The sequence below is a fragment of the Solanum dulcamara genome, chromosome 4, assembly GCF_947179165.1.
Source record: "Solanum dulcamara chromosome 4, daSolDulc1.2, whole genome shotgun sequence".
NCBI classification, from domain to species: domain Eukaryota; kingdom Viridiplantae; phylum Streptophyta; class Magnoliopsida; order Solanales; family Solanaceae; genus Solanum; species Solanum dulcamara.
In genome coordinates this window covers 2,133,798-2,148,566 of record NC_077240.1, presented here as the reverse complement: position 1 = coordinate 2,148,566, position 14,769 = coordinate 2,133,798, and the positions used below count along the sequence as shown (strand labels likewise).

At 31.0% G+C, this 14,769-nt stretch overlaps 1 protein-coding gene across 2 annotated transcripts; it reads left to right on the top strand.

Moving 5' to 3' along the window:
- Positions 1–8,491: 8,491 nt before the first annotated feature.
- On the top strand, positions 8,492–14,667 carry LOC129885430 (uncharacterized). 2 transcript variants are annotated; one of them, XM_055959701.1, is made up of 6 exons: positions 8,492–8,750; positions 9,475–9,572; positions 9,909–10,339; positions 13,025–13,053; positions 13,150–14,102; positions 14,284–14,667. In XM_055959701.1, exons 3-5 carry the CDS (start codon positions 10,012–10,014, stop codon positions 14,095–14,097), a joined length of 1,305 nt encoding a protein of 434 aa, XP_055815676.1. In that variant the 5' UTR covers positions 8,492–8,750; positions 9,475–9,572; positions 9,909–10,011; the 3' UTR covers positions 14,098–14,102; positions 14,284–14,667. The 2 variants fall into 2 exon arrangements, with proteins under 2 accessions (XP_055815676.1, XP_055815675.1); XM_055959700.1 differs by lacking the exon at positions 9,475–9,572.
- The last annotated feature ends 102 nt before the right edge of the window (positions 14,668–14,769 follow it).

Below are 14,769 nucleotides of genomic sequence, written 5' to 3'. Positions count from 1 at the left end.
TTCGCAAATTTATGAAGAAATATCAAAGTCCATGAGGAAATAAGGAAAATTACAAGTTATATGTAATCGTCAATTGAAAATTATAAGTTAATCTTTACTTGGATTGGTCAATATATTGTATATAATTTGAAAGCTAGGTCATTTCCCTACTTCTTTTCTTCAACCTATGCACCTCTTGATTACTAGTTTTGTAAGATTTGGGTAGTGAAAATGAGAAATCTGGAGTGAATGTTGCTTAAAACTTGTTGGAAATAGTCTATGAAAGCTTATGTGTACAAAACTTGAAGTCATTTGGTGGAGATTTGAATTGGTTTTGAATATAAATTGCATGCACAACTAAAAATCACAAAAAAAGTTTGTTTATGAAGCTAGTGACGTGTTATATACTTTTATACAAGGCATGATCATATACATCTTTTAAATTATTACACACGTATATACAATATACAGGATAGATACATTATGTATTGTACAAGTATATAAATATTATACAATATAATAATGTATAAAGGGTTTATAACCACCGTTGCAAAAAAAATGTTGCGTATGTGGATGCAAACTAAAAAATAGGTATAGCTGCGTAGGTGCAAAATATCGTGCTGGGACTATATGTTTTTGTTGAAAACTCTTTCCAATTTAAAGAAACAAATGTTCCCTTTTAAGCCGTTATTTAGATTTTGTCCAAATACTTGTACAAATATAAACGTTGGTCCTGATAAAATATCAGACTATCATCTACATGTTCATAAGATTTTAGATTGTGATCAATATTTTCTCAAACGAATCTTCTGAATTCCGACCATGGTCTAAAAAGGTTAATATATAGCAAGAGTAATAAAAAGGGACAATTAATTAAATATCTGTCCCAAAAAGAAACTACCTGCAAATTTTTGGCAATTTAACCGTGTAAAAGTCTGTTAAAAAAAAGAAAAATTATCTAAATACACAATTTATTTTACCATATTCTCTAAAATTTTCTAACATTTAAAAAAATTACAAAAATTCTTACTCTCTCCTATTCTTTGATACATCACTGTACGCGATGTATCAATTGGATATATCACTGTACATGCGATGTATCACTCAGATAAATCACTTTACGTGATGTATGAGGACGTCAAATACACCACTTTACGCGATGTATCGATCGAATACATCATTTACGTGATGTATCAGGACGTCGGATATATCACTTTACGCTATGTATCGGTCGGATATATCACATTACGTGATGTATCAAGACGTACGTGATGTATCCGCATTCCACCAAATTTAAGAAATTTTTGTAATTTGAAAAAAAGTGGAGATAAGATGTAATTAGCTCTTAGGGCCTGTTTGGAAAGCCACCCTAGTAATTGAATTTGATATAATTGGGTGTAATTACACTGTCTAACCTGTTTGGTTGACCAGGTAATTACTTAGTTAGCATGTAATTGAGTGTAATTGGCAAAGTGTAATTACGCTCTTCAATTCACATGGAGGGGTTGTGAATTGTTAGTAATTACATGGTGTAATTACAAGTTGATTACTTTTGAATTTCTTTCTTTATTTCAATTTTTACTTTTTTTTTGTGTTAATTTATTTTTTTATTTCTATTATTTTAATTTTTTTTATTTTTATTATTCTAATATTTTTTTAAAATATTTTTTATTTTATAATATTTATTTTCATTTCCTTCTCAATCTCAACCTTTACTTCATGTGATTCCATGCAATTTTTAATATTATCTTATTTATTTATTTATTCTATGTTAATTTTTTTTCATTAGCATGATTTTATTAGTATTCGAATTTTTAAATTAAAGTTGAATTCATTTTTTAATAAAGTTATAAACTTATATTTTTTTCTTTTAAATAATATTTATATACGTTATGTTGAAATTTGACATAAGAGTATTATGTTAAATTTTTATTTTGAATTTAGAACTTATGTTATATTTTTAGTTTCATTTATTTTAGTAGTATTGACTTGATATTTCATATTACAAGCCATTTATTTTTTAATTAGATTTGATAGATTATGTTTTTGTCAATTATTTTAATAACTTTACTATGATATTATATTTAGAATATTTAATATTTTTTTTCAAGCATGCATTTCATGATGTTCGTATAAATCTTGTATTTTTAGTTTTATGATTAATTTAATTAAAATAATATTAATTTGAAAAATATAGATTGATTTTTTATAATATTAGTTAAGAACATATGTTTACAATTAATATATTTTCAAAAGGCAATAAATTTCTTGAATATTTAATTTAATATTATTTATTAATACTCTTATTTTTGTAATATAAATTTTTAATTTTAGATAATTAACTTTTATTTTTAAAATCTAATATAATCTTGCAATTACACTTGTCCAACCAAACAATACACTTATAATTACAATGTAATTACATTGTGACAAACAAACAGACCAGAGTAATTATTAGATTGTGTAATTACTAGCTTGATAATTACTACCTTAGTAATTACACCAATTTCAATTACCAGGTGTCTTTCCAAATAGATCCTTAATAGTATGGATTTGTGTAATCCAGGAATCTGCCGAGATTGTTTTTCGGCCCAAGAATGACTTAGATGGATCATAGATCAATAGGATGTCCAATTGTTTTGGGCTTTTATAAGTAAATGTTATGGATGTATACATCTACGATACATAATTATATATTATACACACATAATTATATATTATTTATATATCCATACATTGCATATATATACAGTCATTTTTGTTGAAATTTGCATGTACCCTTACATAAGAATCCCTTTTCGAATTCCGTAAATTATAACAATTCATGTCCAAACAGTTTTTTGAAATAAAATTTAAGGAAAAATGAAAAATATTCATGGCCAAACATACATTTATTAAATTTCTCTTTTACCTCAGCTTTATCTTCTCCTGACTGACCAATAGACAAGGGTAAAATAGGCATGCTGAGTTTTCTTATCATTGATTTTGTTGTCTTGATCAGATTTTTTTGTGTGTGTGGATTTAAGCATTTATTATTCAAAACTTATATCGTCCTACATAGATCAACAAAGCTACTAAAGTGTTCTCTACCAACATATCATCGATTTGTAGACCTTAAAAGCTCTAACGATTAAAAAAAAAACAATCATTTCATTACACCTCGAGGTGATCTAGTTAAGCAGTTTGACAATAACCATTAGATAAAACAAGAATATTCAATAGGAAATTAGGAATAGGGAATTAGAATTGCGTGCACGATTCTGCTTAATATTTGTTTACGTTTTGTTAGGTATTTCTCTTTTGCCAACTTATCAATTGTTCTTCTTTCTTTGTATAAATTGGTTTTATACAAATTATTTATATGTTTTAATCAAAACATATGCTTAGGAACTTGAATTCTTCTATCATTGTAGTTACGGTTTTGTTTTGCAAGCTATTGAAACTTATGACCAAAATAATTAGTGAGCAACTTTATGGTTATTAAATTATCCTATAAGAAAAGTTGCAGATTTACTAATTATACTTTTAATCAAAATTGTATTTTTCAAAATACTCTCACAATTATTTTCTTAACCGTACCAACGCAATCATAAGTGTTGGTTGAACGATTTGGACTAATCATTAGTAATATTGATTAATAGATACAAATCGTGCTCATTTAAAATATTATATTGTTAATGCTCTTAATTAAGTATTCCCACGGCACGTAATGTGATCCCTAGATATTAGTTGACTTAAACGAGTTGAGCAGCGAAGCAACTTAATTTCGGTAGCTATCTAGTGTAGAATTAACTTTTGTGGCAATTCATGATTTTGTTGCCGGAATTTGAGAATGAGATCCTTCGAATCAAGATAAGTAGAAAAGTTAATAATTTGAAAACAAAAACAAAGAAGGCTTGAAGCATGAGAACTATTTTTCTTAAAAAAGATATTGTTCATATACAAATTTGGAGAAAATATGACAATCAACTTCAGATACAACAAACCATACTAATAGATATATTGTTATATAGAACAAAGATTAGATCTTTTCATAAGAAACACATCTCTTACTTTAAAAACACATTCTATTTCATTTAAATTCAAACAAAATTAAAATTGAAATTTAAACATGAAATCTATAATATCTTGAATTAAATGAATAGACTGAACAAGGATTTAAGAGATCAAATTGATGGCTATCAACCATCAATGTAATTTTATTTTTTTACTTTTCTCAAATACATAACAAACTACACACAACATAAATACGTTAGATATAATGAGTAAATTTATACATAGTAGGAATCAAAGATTTTTAGGTCATACTCACACCATTGCCTTTATGGAATAACCCATCATACTACATGTGTCATACTTTTTTTGGACATTTCCTTTTTCGTTCTAATCACATCTAATGAGACATTAAAACACCATCGACTACCAAAAAAAAAAAAAAAGAGGCTCAAGTACAAAGCAAAATGTGACCAAAGTATGAGAAGCCACCGTAGCACTAAAAGTAAATTATGTCCTCTTGTCTCTTATCTCTTTAAGATAGATCATAGTTTTGAATTAAAAGCCAAGTTTTATTTCAATCATAAACGTTCTCTCACCTTTTCCCCCATACTTTTTAGTTTTGGTTACATGTATAAAATGTTATAATACCTGTATAAAATCCACGTTAAAACACAATGTTTACGTCTTAATGTTTGCATAATATTAGATTTCGACAATAAATATTTCGGACTTATATTATTTTTATTGTCGGCATAAATAACGCAATCATAAATTATATTGCAAGTATTTTAATGTATTATTTCGCAAATAATAAATGGATGAATAACAATATAAAATTAGTAATTCATGTATCAATAAAAGAAAAACTTAAAAAGCAAACAGAATACATATTTTTAGGTATTATAATTTATTCATTTATTAATTCTTACGTACTTATTTCTGCGATACAACATATACACATTACTAATCTCTGCATTATTATATATCAATTAATATATAATTCCAACATATATATTACTCTAGCATAATCCCTGCATATTTTATTAGGAAAATAGGTTTTTTAAAAACGAATAAAATATAATAACTCCCCTAATGAGAATAAAAAATAATCAAGTTTTACAAGTGACGACATTTTAATTAATTAGTTAATCTCCAGTACCCTCTAACACATATTGTCTTTACCCTCCTCTTCATACTTCGTAGCCTCCCATCTCCACCGCACCACATACCTCGCCCTCAACTTTCATAATATTTATCTAGATTATATATAAATATTTTTTATCTATATGTCAAACATACGATAAAATAAATAAGAAAGATGGTACCAAACTATTAAGTGAAATTTGCGGTAAACAACTTTTCCTAAAGCTTATACTATTTTCAGATAATGAGCTTGCGTGAGGCAATTGCAAATTTGCGATATACAAAGTTTAAAGATGATAAAAACAAAACAAAATTGCATGAAGGTGACACTTGAATCTTGAAAGTGGCACGTATTACTGAAAAATATCCATAAACCTGTTTTCCTTTCATTGGTTGACATTGACAAATCTCCTAAACAAGTAAACGTCACCTTATTTTTAAGCCTTTTTATTTATTTTTATCAATATTAATTTCTGCATATATAAAAGTCGTTGGTGAAACACACAACCTTTGACGAGTGTATTCAGCTGAATGCTATTTATAGCTTGTAACGTGGAATATATATTACTCGATCTGTTTCTTTTTAATTATCATAGTTTCCTCTTTGATAATTAAACAAAATAAATTTTGATTAATATTTTAAAATACATTTTGATATGAAAAAATTATAATTTATAGTATATTTTGTATAGTTTTTAAATATCTAAATTTTTATTTTAAAATATCAAATTAATATAATCAAATTTATCTTTGAAAATTAATCAACATGCAACATGACAACTAAAAAAGAACGTAGAAATATATGCAAGCTAAATGTTTTGTTCGGTAAAATTCAGTATCCGTTGTGAAACAGAATCGATAGTCCATTTATTACGTGTTAGATTTAGAGAAACTCCTTTTATATTATCTTAAAATTTTATTATTTTAAATTTTTAACATAGAATTAGTTTTTTTTTTTAAAAAATATTCTTAAAAACTATAAATATTTTATCTATTGGATGATAATACATAAATAAAATAAATATTAAAAATTATATTGTAAAACAAAATAATAATAATAAAATAGCAATACTTTTTAACTGATGTTTTTTTAAGAGAGTAAAACAAAAACACCGCGTATAATTTGTGACAGAGGTACTAGCTATAAATAATAATTCACAGTAAATTAAATTAATTACTCGGTCAATAAATAACTCCACTTTGGTGTTTTACTGCATTTCTACCTATATTGCGATTAAATTTCGAAAATAAAAGAAATTATTGAAATGAATTTTTACCATAAGGTTTGATGCAATTGCTTTACATATGTGGGGATTGGGAAACAGACTTTTGCACGTCACATTTTCCAATGAGTCATAGTATTTACTTTTGACCGATTACTACTTTTTTTCCCACTTCGTTTTTCTGTCTTTGAATTTTTAGTGCGATCTTTACACATTTGATTTGATAGGGTAGGTCTTTACTTTCAACATCTTCTTCCCCACCTAAAGTCATCATAATTCAGTCCTAAATCCTTTTGTTTCACTGTTGAAAACACACCAACCACCCCACAACCATCCACATTGCAAACCAATATAAGTATTGTTATTTCGTTTCGATTTATTTGATTTATTTTTTATTAAATAATAAATTTTAAAATTTTATATATGTTGTGTGATTTTTTTATTTTTTTTTGAAATGGACTAAAAAACCTACGTCAAACCAATTAAAAAGGAGGGAGTAAATGATTTAAGTTAGAGAAAATGGTGAAATTTGCTAAGATGGTCGGTAAATAGTCAAACATTATTTATATTTTCTTGTATATTTTTTTATTATTTTCAACGTGAATTTTTCTTCTTTTATTTAAAAAATAAAAAACTATTCTCCATAGTTAATTAATTGATATATTTTACTTGAGCAAAAAGTATATAGATTATATTTTTTTCATTAAAAAGGTAAAATTAAGAATATTGCGTACATTCACTCACGTTCCTATTTATTTATAACTATAAAATTATATTGGGCATATTATTATTATTGTAATAGTTTGAGGCAATCGGACTCATTATCATTAATATAGAAGTAGTCATATTTGTCTTTGTTGATTCATTAACATAATTTGTCGCCGTGTATCCAAAATCTGACAACCGGAAGAGAATGAAAATATTCTCAAAAACTTGTATGCTTCGGCGTCGTTTGCCCATAACTATATTTGAAAAAGCTTAAAAGATATTTAAGAATTAGTGATTGATCATATAATTTTTTATTATTTGATAAATATATTTAACAAACATTCAAGTTCTCAAATTCGACTATAACATATCAATGTATTGAAATTATATTTTAGTCAAGTTAGAACATTTACTTTAGGTTCTGTATTTACTAGAAATATCTTCTACCTCAGATTTATATATTGTATAAAGAACTTGTAGTACTTCTATTTAAAATTTTCTTTATGTAAGAGTAATATTGATTTGAGAAGAAATTTATTAGAACGACATGATTGATTTATTTACCTTCAATATTAGAATTTTTTTGTGTAATTTTGGATTAGTGAAACTATTAAAACAGATATTTAACACGAAATGAGAAAGAAAAATAATAGATATTTATGTGTAACATTTTAAATAAAAATTATACCATTAAAGCATAAAAGATAAATTTAAAATAACTAACTTGCATCAAAGTGGCTAAAAAACTTGTAGATTTCATTAAGAAGACAATCTCCCAAATTAATTGCAATTTATTGATGAATATGCCATTCACATGACAAAATTAAGGAATCAATCCCAAAATTAATTTCTCAAATTTTATGATACTTCCTTGTAAGTTATGGAATGCGTACTGCGCACTCCGCGTATGATATAAGAAAACGCTTTAAAGCTCCACTTTTTTCACAGTCCCAATCTGACACATTTTCGAACTAAAGAAATAGCGCACATAAACCCTGAAGTACAACAACTGAAGAGCAGCGTACCACTTCTAGCAAAACCAGCTTATTTTTTGTATTATTATTAGTATGATTTATTTTTTAAAATTTTAGTATTATTTGTTTCTCTTTGCTTTGATTATCATAATATTTGTCGTTGCTATTATTTCTTCTTTATTTAACTTGGCTTTTGTAATCGTATTTTATTATTAATTAATTTTGTTTCCTCTTGCTTTGAATTGTTTTATAGCTAAACATCTATGGATTTTTATTTTTATTTTTTTAAATAAAAATAAAATTTATTTATATTCTATCCTTTTTAAATTTTACTCGTGGTATTACTCTATTCTTATAAATTACACTAAATATGTTATTGTCGATTTATTTATTTATCGCTTAAAAAGGGTAACTTTAGTAGACACAACAAATAAAGCAGTGCCACTGAGATGTCTCACTTTAACGCCGTGAAAACAAACGATTCTTCACGGCAGAACGTGCTACAGATAGTTGGACGGAGTTCCAAATTAGCCGTCTAAAACGACTTCACTCCTCCTTGTCTTTCTATCTCCTCTGCAACTGGGCAGAAGAAGAATCAGAACCTTTTCTCACTCTAAAACCTTTTTCTTTCTCTACATATCTCACACACATCGCCTCCTTTCCCACCTAAAAACTCCTTCACTCTTCTTCACTCCGCCGTGTTCGATGGCCGCCGAACGGTAAAACGGTAGGTTCGATCACGCCGGTTTGTTTTCTCACGGAGATTTAATATTGGTAGTTGTCGATGTTGTATTGTATGTATCTATATTGATTTATTTGTAGAACTCTGTGTAAGTTTTATGAATAGATACGAGTATGATTGGTTTGATGAGTATATATATGGAAATTCCGATGTTTTCGTAGATAATTTGTGTTTAATTTGCTGGACTGTTATGTCTGTTTTTTTCGGCTGTTATTTCGGATCTCTGTGACCTCCATAGTGTTCGGTACTTACTTTTAGGGCTTTTTTCCTGGACTGTTATGACTGGGTTTCCACTGCAATGTTGATGAAATCGACTTTAGTTTCTGTTTTTATGTTCTTAGGTTTTCGTTCCTTTTTTTAATTATTTCCCCCTGGTGAAATAAATTTTCGCGGTGTTATATGGATCCTGTGAGCTGTATTTATTGCATATGGTACTTTTGTGCAATTAGTTATTAATAAGTGTCTTCGAGATTACTCACTGTTTTACCAGATTTGGTAATTGGAGTTTCATTGACAGGTATGGTATTGCAATTCTTCGGTGTGATGTTTTCTTTGGTGGCATTGTTTTTCTCTTGATGAAGCCATTATTGGATTCATTTAATTGATAATTGATGTCTGATTTTGAGCAAAAGAAACTTGAACTTTCTTATTCCAAAATTATCAACTTATTGCTATAAGCATATATGAAATTTTATATTGGCTTTTCCAGAAAGCATTTTTTCTCTGAAGATTGCCTGGATTCCCAGCTTTTGTAGTGCGCATCCTCTGTAGATCACAAGTATTGTGTTGGAAGGAAGCCTTATTTGGGTGAGTGATTTATGTGGGATTTGTCCGAGTTTTGAGTGTAAGGTCTTGAATTGTCTTTAAAATGCCACCAATAGTTATAAGATGTTCTGTTGTGAGTACGGGTGATCTTGAATTGCCTTGAGATTGTCAAGGTAATATAAAATGTATTAAAGCCGCATGTTTAGAGTCATTTGCTTTGTTTTTTTGTTTCATTTATAGTACTTAATCTTATTTTTTGTGTACCAAAATAATTATGTAATGTAGACATAAGCACATTTACAAGTTTTGAGTGTCAATCCTTTGTTTCGATAGTTTGTTTTTGTGAGTTTTGACTTCATTTTCTCTTTATTGTTTCAGAAAATTTAGATCTCAATTTTTTATTGTGGAGTGAACTTGCTGGTGTTATCATTGATGTGATTCTTAGCTGCCTATGAATTTCACATTTTGTACCTAAGAAAGCATGGGTTCAGCTTGTTGTGTTGCTTCTAGAGATAGAGCGGTTATAAATGGATCAACCAGTGAAACTTTACAGAGCAATGTTCGATACTCGCCTTCATGGAGCTTTCGTTGGGATAATCGGGGACGTGTAGCTGGCGAGGAGACATCAGTCAATTGGTCTTCTGATGGAGTTGGTGGAAATGATAGATTAGGGTTTAAATCTGGAACAACTGTAGAAACCCTTTATGCATCTGAAGAGGGTAGTCCATTGGATAGTTTTCGATCACTTGCATTGCAGAAGTCACCGGCTTCTGATTGCAACACGGGGAACTCGACGCGTCCTCTATCTGGTAAACCTCAACATGGCTCTATCTTTACTTTGCTTGATGGAGGTGCTAATCCTTGATGATTGTCCAAAATAAAGATAAAAGGAATGTGAGATTACTGACTGTATATTGAAGTGATTGCGATCCGTTTTTCCTTTTTCTCTGATTTGCATGCTGTTTTAAGCGCATACAAATGAATTGTTCAATTCTATGTGTATGCATTATGAGATTGAATGAAGGATAGTCTAGCTCTTGACCTGGTTGATAGTCTAGTTTTCGCAGACCATAAGGAGAGAGCTGAACTGGATAGATGTGTAGGGGTTTGCTTTTGCAGGCTGTACTGAGAATATCATTAAATTCTTGTTTCATGTTGTGAGATGCTATTCAAGGTTGGTCTAAGATATCCAACCTAAGACTTAATTGTCATAGAGAGATATGAGCTGGTTTACATCATTCAACAATATTTGGACTCTCATTCATCCCGGAAAAGTAAATTATTAACTTGTCACTAGCTCAAATGATGTATGTTGTCCTTGAATCTTATTGTTCTGTTAGTGCAAATATATATATTTGGGGTTTTAAAAGCTTTGGATTAGTTTCCATGAAGTTGGGGTTCAAATACTTGGACCAGTAGAAGGTTTGGATCTCCCAAGCATTCTACTTTTTATGTAAATTAATCCATGATATATTGTGCTGCTCACTTTTATCTCCAAGCTATGTTGCTCGGACTCGGGTGCGGGGGTCGGATATGGGTATGGATCTAGGTCGGACTCGGCATGATCTAAATTTTAAGATTCGTGGGTACGGATTCGGGTACTACCCACGAATCTTATAACGGTGATTTGACAAATTTGAATGTACTAAGCATTCCAATTCTTGGCAACTCTTATGATAATTTTTTAATTTTGAAAGTTCAATTGGGTATATGCAGGTCATTAGTGGATTTTTTTTTTAAAATAAGGGACAAAATTTAGATGAAATAATATTGTAAATAATGTGCACGTGACTATCCACCTCTTCATTATTCCAGTGTTTCAAAATGCACACCCAAAAGCAAAAACAACAAACTCTTGAAAGAATAAAAAGAAACTGAGTCATCTTCCCCAATTTCTTTAAACTCTCTTCTTCCCAGCAACCATGAAAATCGAAATAGGAAAAATTATGGACCTATTCAAGCCCTTCCCACTTGCTGCATACACGCAAGGCAAGTCGACCACTCTGCTAAGCAAACAATGTTGAAGACATCTGAAACAGAGATAGAGAAACTAGTTAAATTTTCTACATAATATTGAAGGTATGCCATCCCATGTCTTTAATGTGGTCATGAATTTCGGCCAAAGTGTCTGATCTCTATTGACCGGATCTGACACGAATTCCGTAGCCAAACCAGTGTCGGTGTCGTGTCGACACGGGTACAGCGGCAAAAGTGCCGGGTCCGAGCAACACAGTCTCCAAGCATTATTGGTTTCTATGAATAAATGATTTGATTTGAATTTTTAGTTAAGTAATCACTACTGAAAGAAGATGATTGCCTTTTCTCTTCCTCCCCCTCTCTTATCCTAAAAGCAAGATTATGCAATAAATGGTTTTGTGTTCTGTTAAGCTGCTTGATATATCTTTCTTCTTTGGATATGGATTTAGTTCTGCTCTTGGTGACCATTCTCTGCAGCTGATAGGAAGTAGTGCTGAATTTTTATTTTCCAATTGCTTTGCAATTTCTTTATATGGTAAATAGGGATGGCAACGGGGTGGGGAGGATGTGGGATGGGGCGGGTTTAAGCTTCTGCAGGTGCTGCAGGGCAGGGTTCAAACATTTTTAAAGAGAATCAAGCGGGTGCGGGTTTGGGGTAAGTAATTTTGCAGAGATTTATTTCAATAACTAAGTTTGTCATTTACAAACATGAAATCAAAACTGCAACTACAATACTAAAGTAGCAGCAAGATTTGTTGTTTTTTTTTTTTGAAAAAAGAAACTGAAGCAAATTTGTTATATATTTCATGGATTGTTGTTACCAAAGACAAAAAAAGAGAAGAAAATGGGACTTGTCCATTGATTATGTAATACAATAATTGAATAAGTTGTTTTAATAACGAACATTAAGTTTAAACTTAGAAAAATAATACAGTTAGATGTTAAGGTATATGCGGGGTGAGGCGGGGCGGTTTGAAATAGAAAATCTTACTATGTGGGGTGGGGTGGGTTAAAGTTTTTTGCGGGTTGAAGCTGAACCCGCCCCGCCCCATTGCCATCTCTAATGGTAAACTCCAAAGCCTTCTTGCCTGGAAATCAACAGTTGCTTTTTCCCTCATTGCTCCTTTGTTGATTTGAATCCCAAACATTTTGGTTGGAGTTAGAGTTTAACCAAACCAGACGTGTGATTCTACATGTCTTATTTTTTACATGTCTAAGAGATAGACATCTCTTTTTGTACTCTCTTGGTCTGATTGTGACCAGAGGCTGAGGATGATTATTTATTGTGAAGGAAAACAGTTTGGTGATTTTAGTTTGTCAGTTCCTTTAGGAAATGGAATGTCATTTGCATTATTCTTCTAGTGACCTGTAAAATTCAAGGACATTTAAATAGGATATTCTGTTTCCTGTCTTGGGTTCTATATGACATGAAAGAGAAACTGATGTACTGTATTGGTTGACGATAATATGCTCTTTGTACATTGCAAGATTAACAGTCGTTTTTCTTGCCTTTGCAGATCCATCGGTTGTGAGAAATTCCACAGAGGTAAGAACAAGGCAGTTTTAAGTTTTACTGAAGATACTTTCCAGGCATGTATCGTATGTTTTTGACTTTTCTGATTTCTTTTCTTTTGGTATTTAGGTCAAAGAATCATTTGAGTCATCAGCAGTTCCATGCCCCTCTCCTTTAAAGCTGTTTCCATCAGATCCCTCTGTTTCATCATTATCTACATCTCCTTTATCAACAAAAAGTCAGTTGCTTCCTTCCAATTCTATTCCTTTGCTTCAATATTCTTCTGGCCACCAGCTGGGACGACGTGTTTCTGATAGTCATATATCCGGGATAAAGTCACCTACATTCTCAATTTCTGAAGAATCGTCATCCTTCATGCTCCCTGGTTGGAGTAATGAATCAACCAGGGGCTCAAATGGTGGATCTTCAGATGGATGGTCTATTCCTGCCTTCTCTGACCTGCTTGTGAATCCTCGTAGAGATAGGTGGTCATTTGATAGTGAATCCATGGGTTTCCATCGTGACAAGGTGAGCAGAGCTAGTGGCCGGAGTTCTGGTTCACCTTCTATAGATCTCCAAACGTGTGGCATTTGTACAAAGCTGTTAACAGAGAGAGTCTCATGGTCCTCAAATGAACTTGCTGTTGTTTCTGTACTTATTTGTGGCCACGTTTTCCATGCCGAGTGTTTGGAGAGTATGACGCCAGAAATCAACAAGTATGACCCAGCTTGTCCTGTTTGTACTTTTGGGGAGAAGCAGGCATTGAAGATGTCGGAAAAAGCATTGAAAAGTCAGATGGACTTGAAAGCTCGAAAGAGATTCAGGAATCGGGTTGTTGACAGTGATTTTAGTGGCAATCTTGCTCTATTTGATCGACAGAAAAGTAGTGGTCATGGTGGAAGGCGTCTCAAGATGAGCTCAAGTTCCAGCATGAAGAGCTCTTCAGGAAAGCCCTTCTTGCTGCGTCATTTTTCATTTGGTTCAAAGGGGTCAAAATCCTTTTCCGAGAGCCCTTCTACTAGGAAAAAGGGGTTTTTCTGGACAAGATCGAGCAAAGGAGTAACGCTTGGTGGATGATAATGGTAACAACATAAATTCTCTTCACGAAGAAATTTTATCTGGGAATATTATATTGTTCTGTTGCATATTATATTCCTCTGAAGTGCAGTTGATGTTCTGATCGATATAACTCACGAAGGTGCTTCTCTATTAATGTATCTTCTCATTTCTGATTACTGAATTGCATTGTCGTCAAATCTGCAGGTGGCACAGGTCAGCTCTCTCACCTTGGAAGGATTATAGGGATGCATAATAGTGTCAGGATCTTGCTGGCGGATGTCGATTCCCAGAATTTAGGTTTAGGTTCCGAAGTATACAATGTAAGAAATTGGCATTACAAGTTGAATGATCAATTCATTATATAGGAAAAGAAAAAAAAGTGTAGTTATCAGCTGGTAGTTTTTTCATGGTGTACATTCAAATTTGGCTTGTTCCTTGTCAAGGGCATGAAATTATCCCCAAAACTTTTGTATGCTCCTAGTACTTCTCTCTAACCTTGCAGCAGGTATCTTGACAATTTATGTCTGCCTGAAGATGTAAAAATTTTTAGCCACGGTACGTGGGATATATTGTCTGGGCGTTTCTTTATCTTTAGTGTTGTGCTCAAGAATCAGTTAGAGCTTGCGCCTTTCACAAACACCATATACGAAATGCAATGAACTAGTATTGTTGTTGTACAGGAATATTATT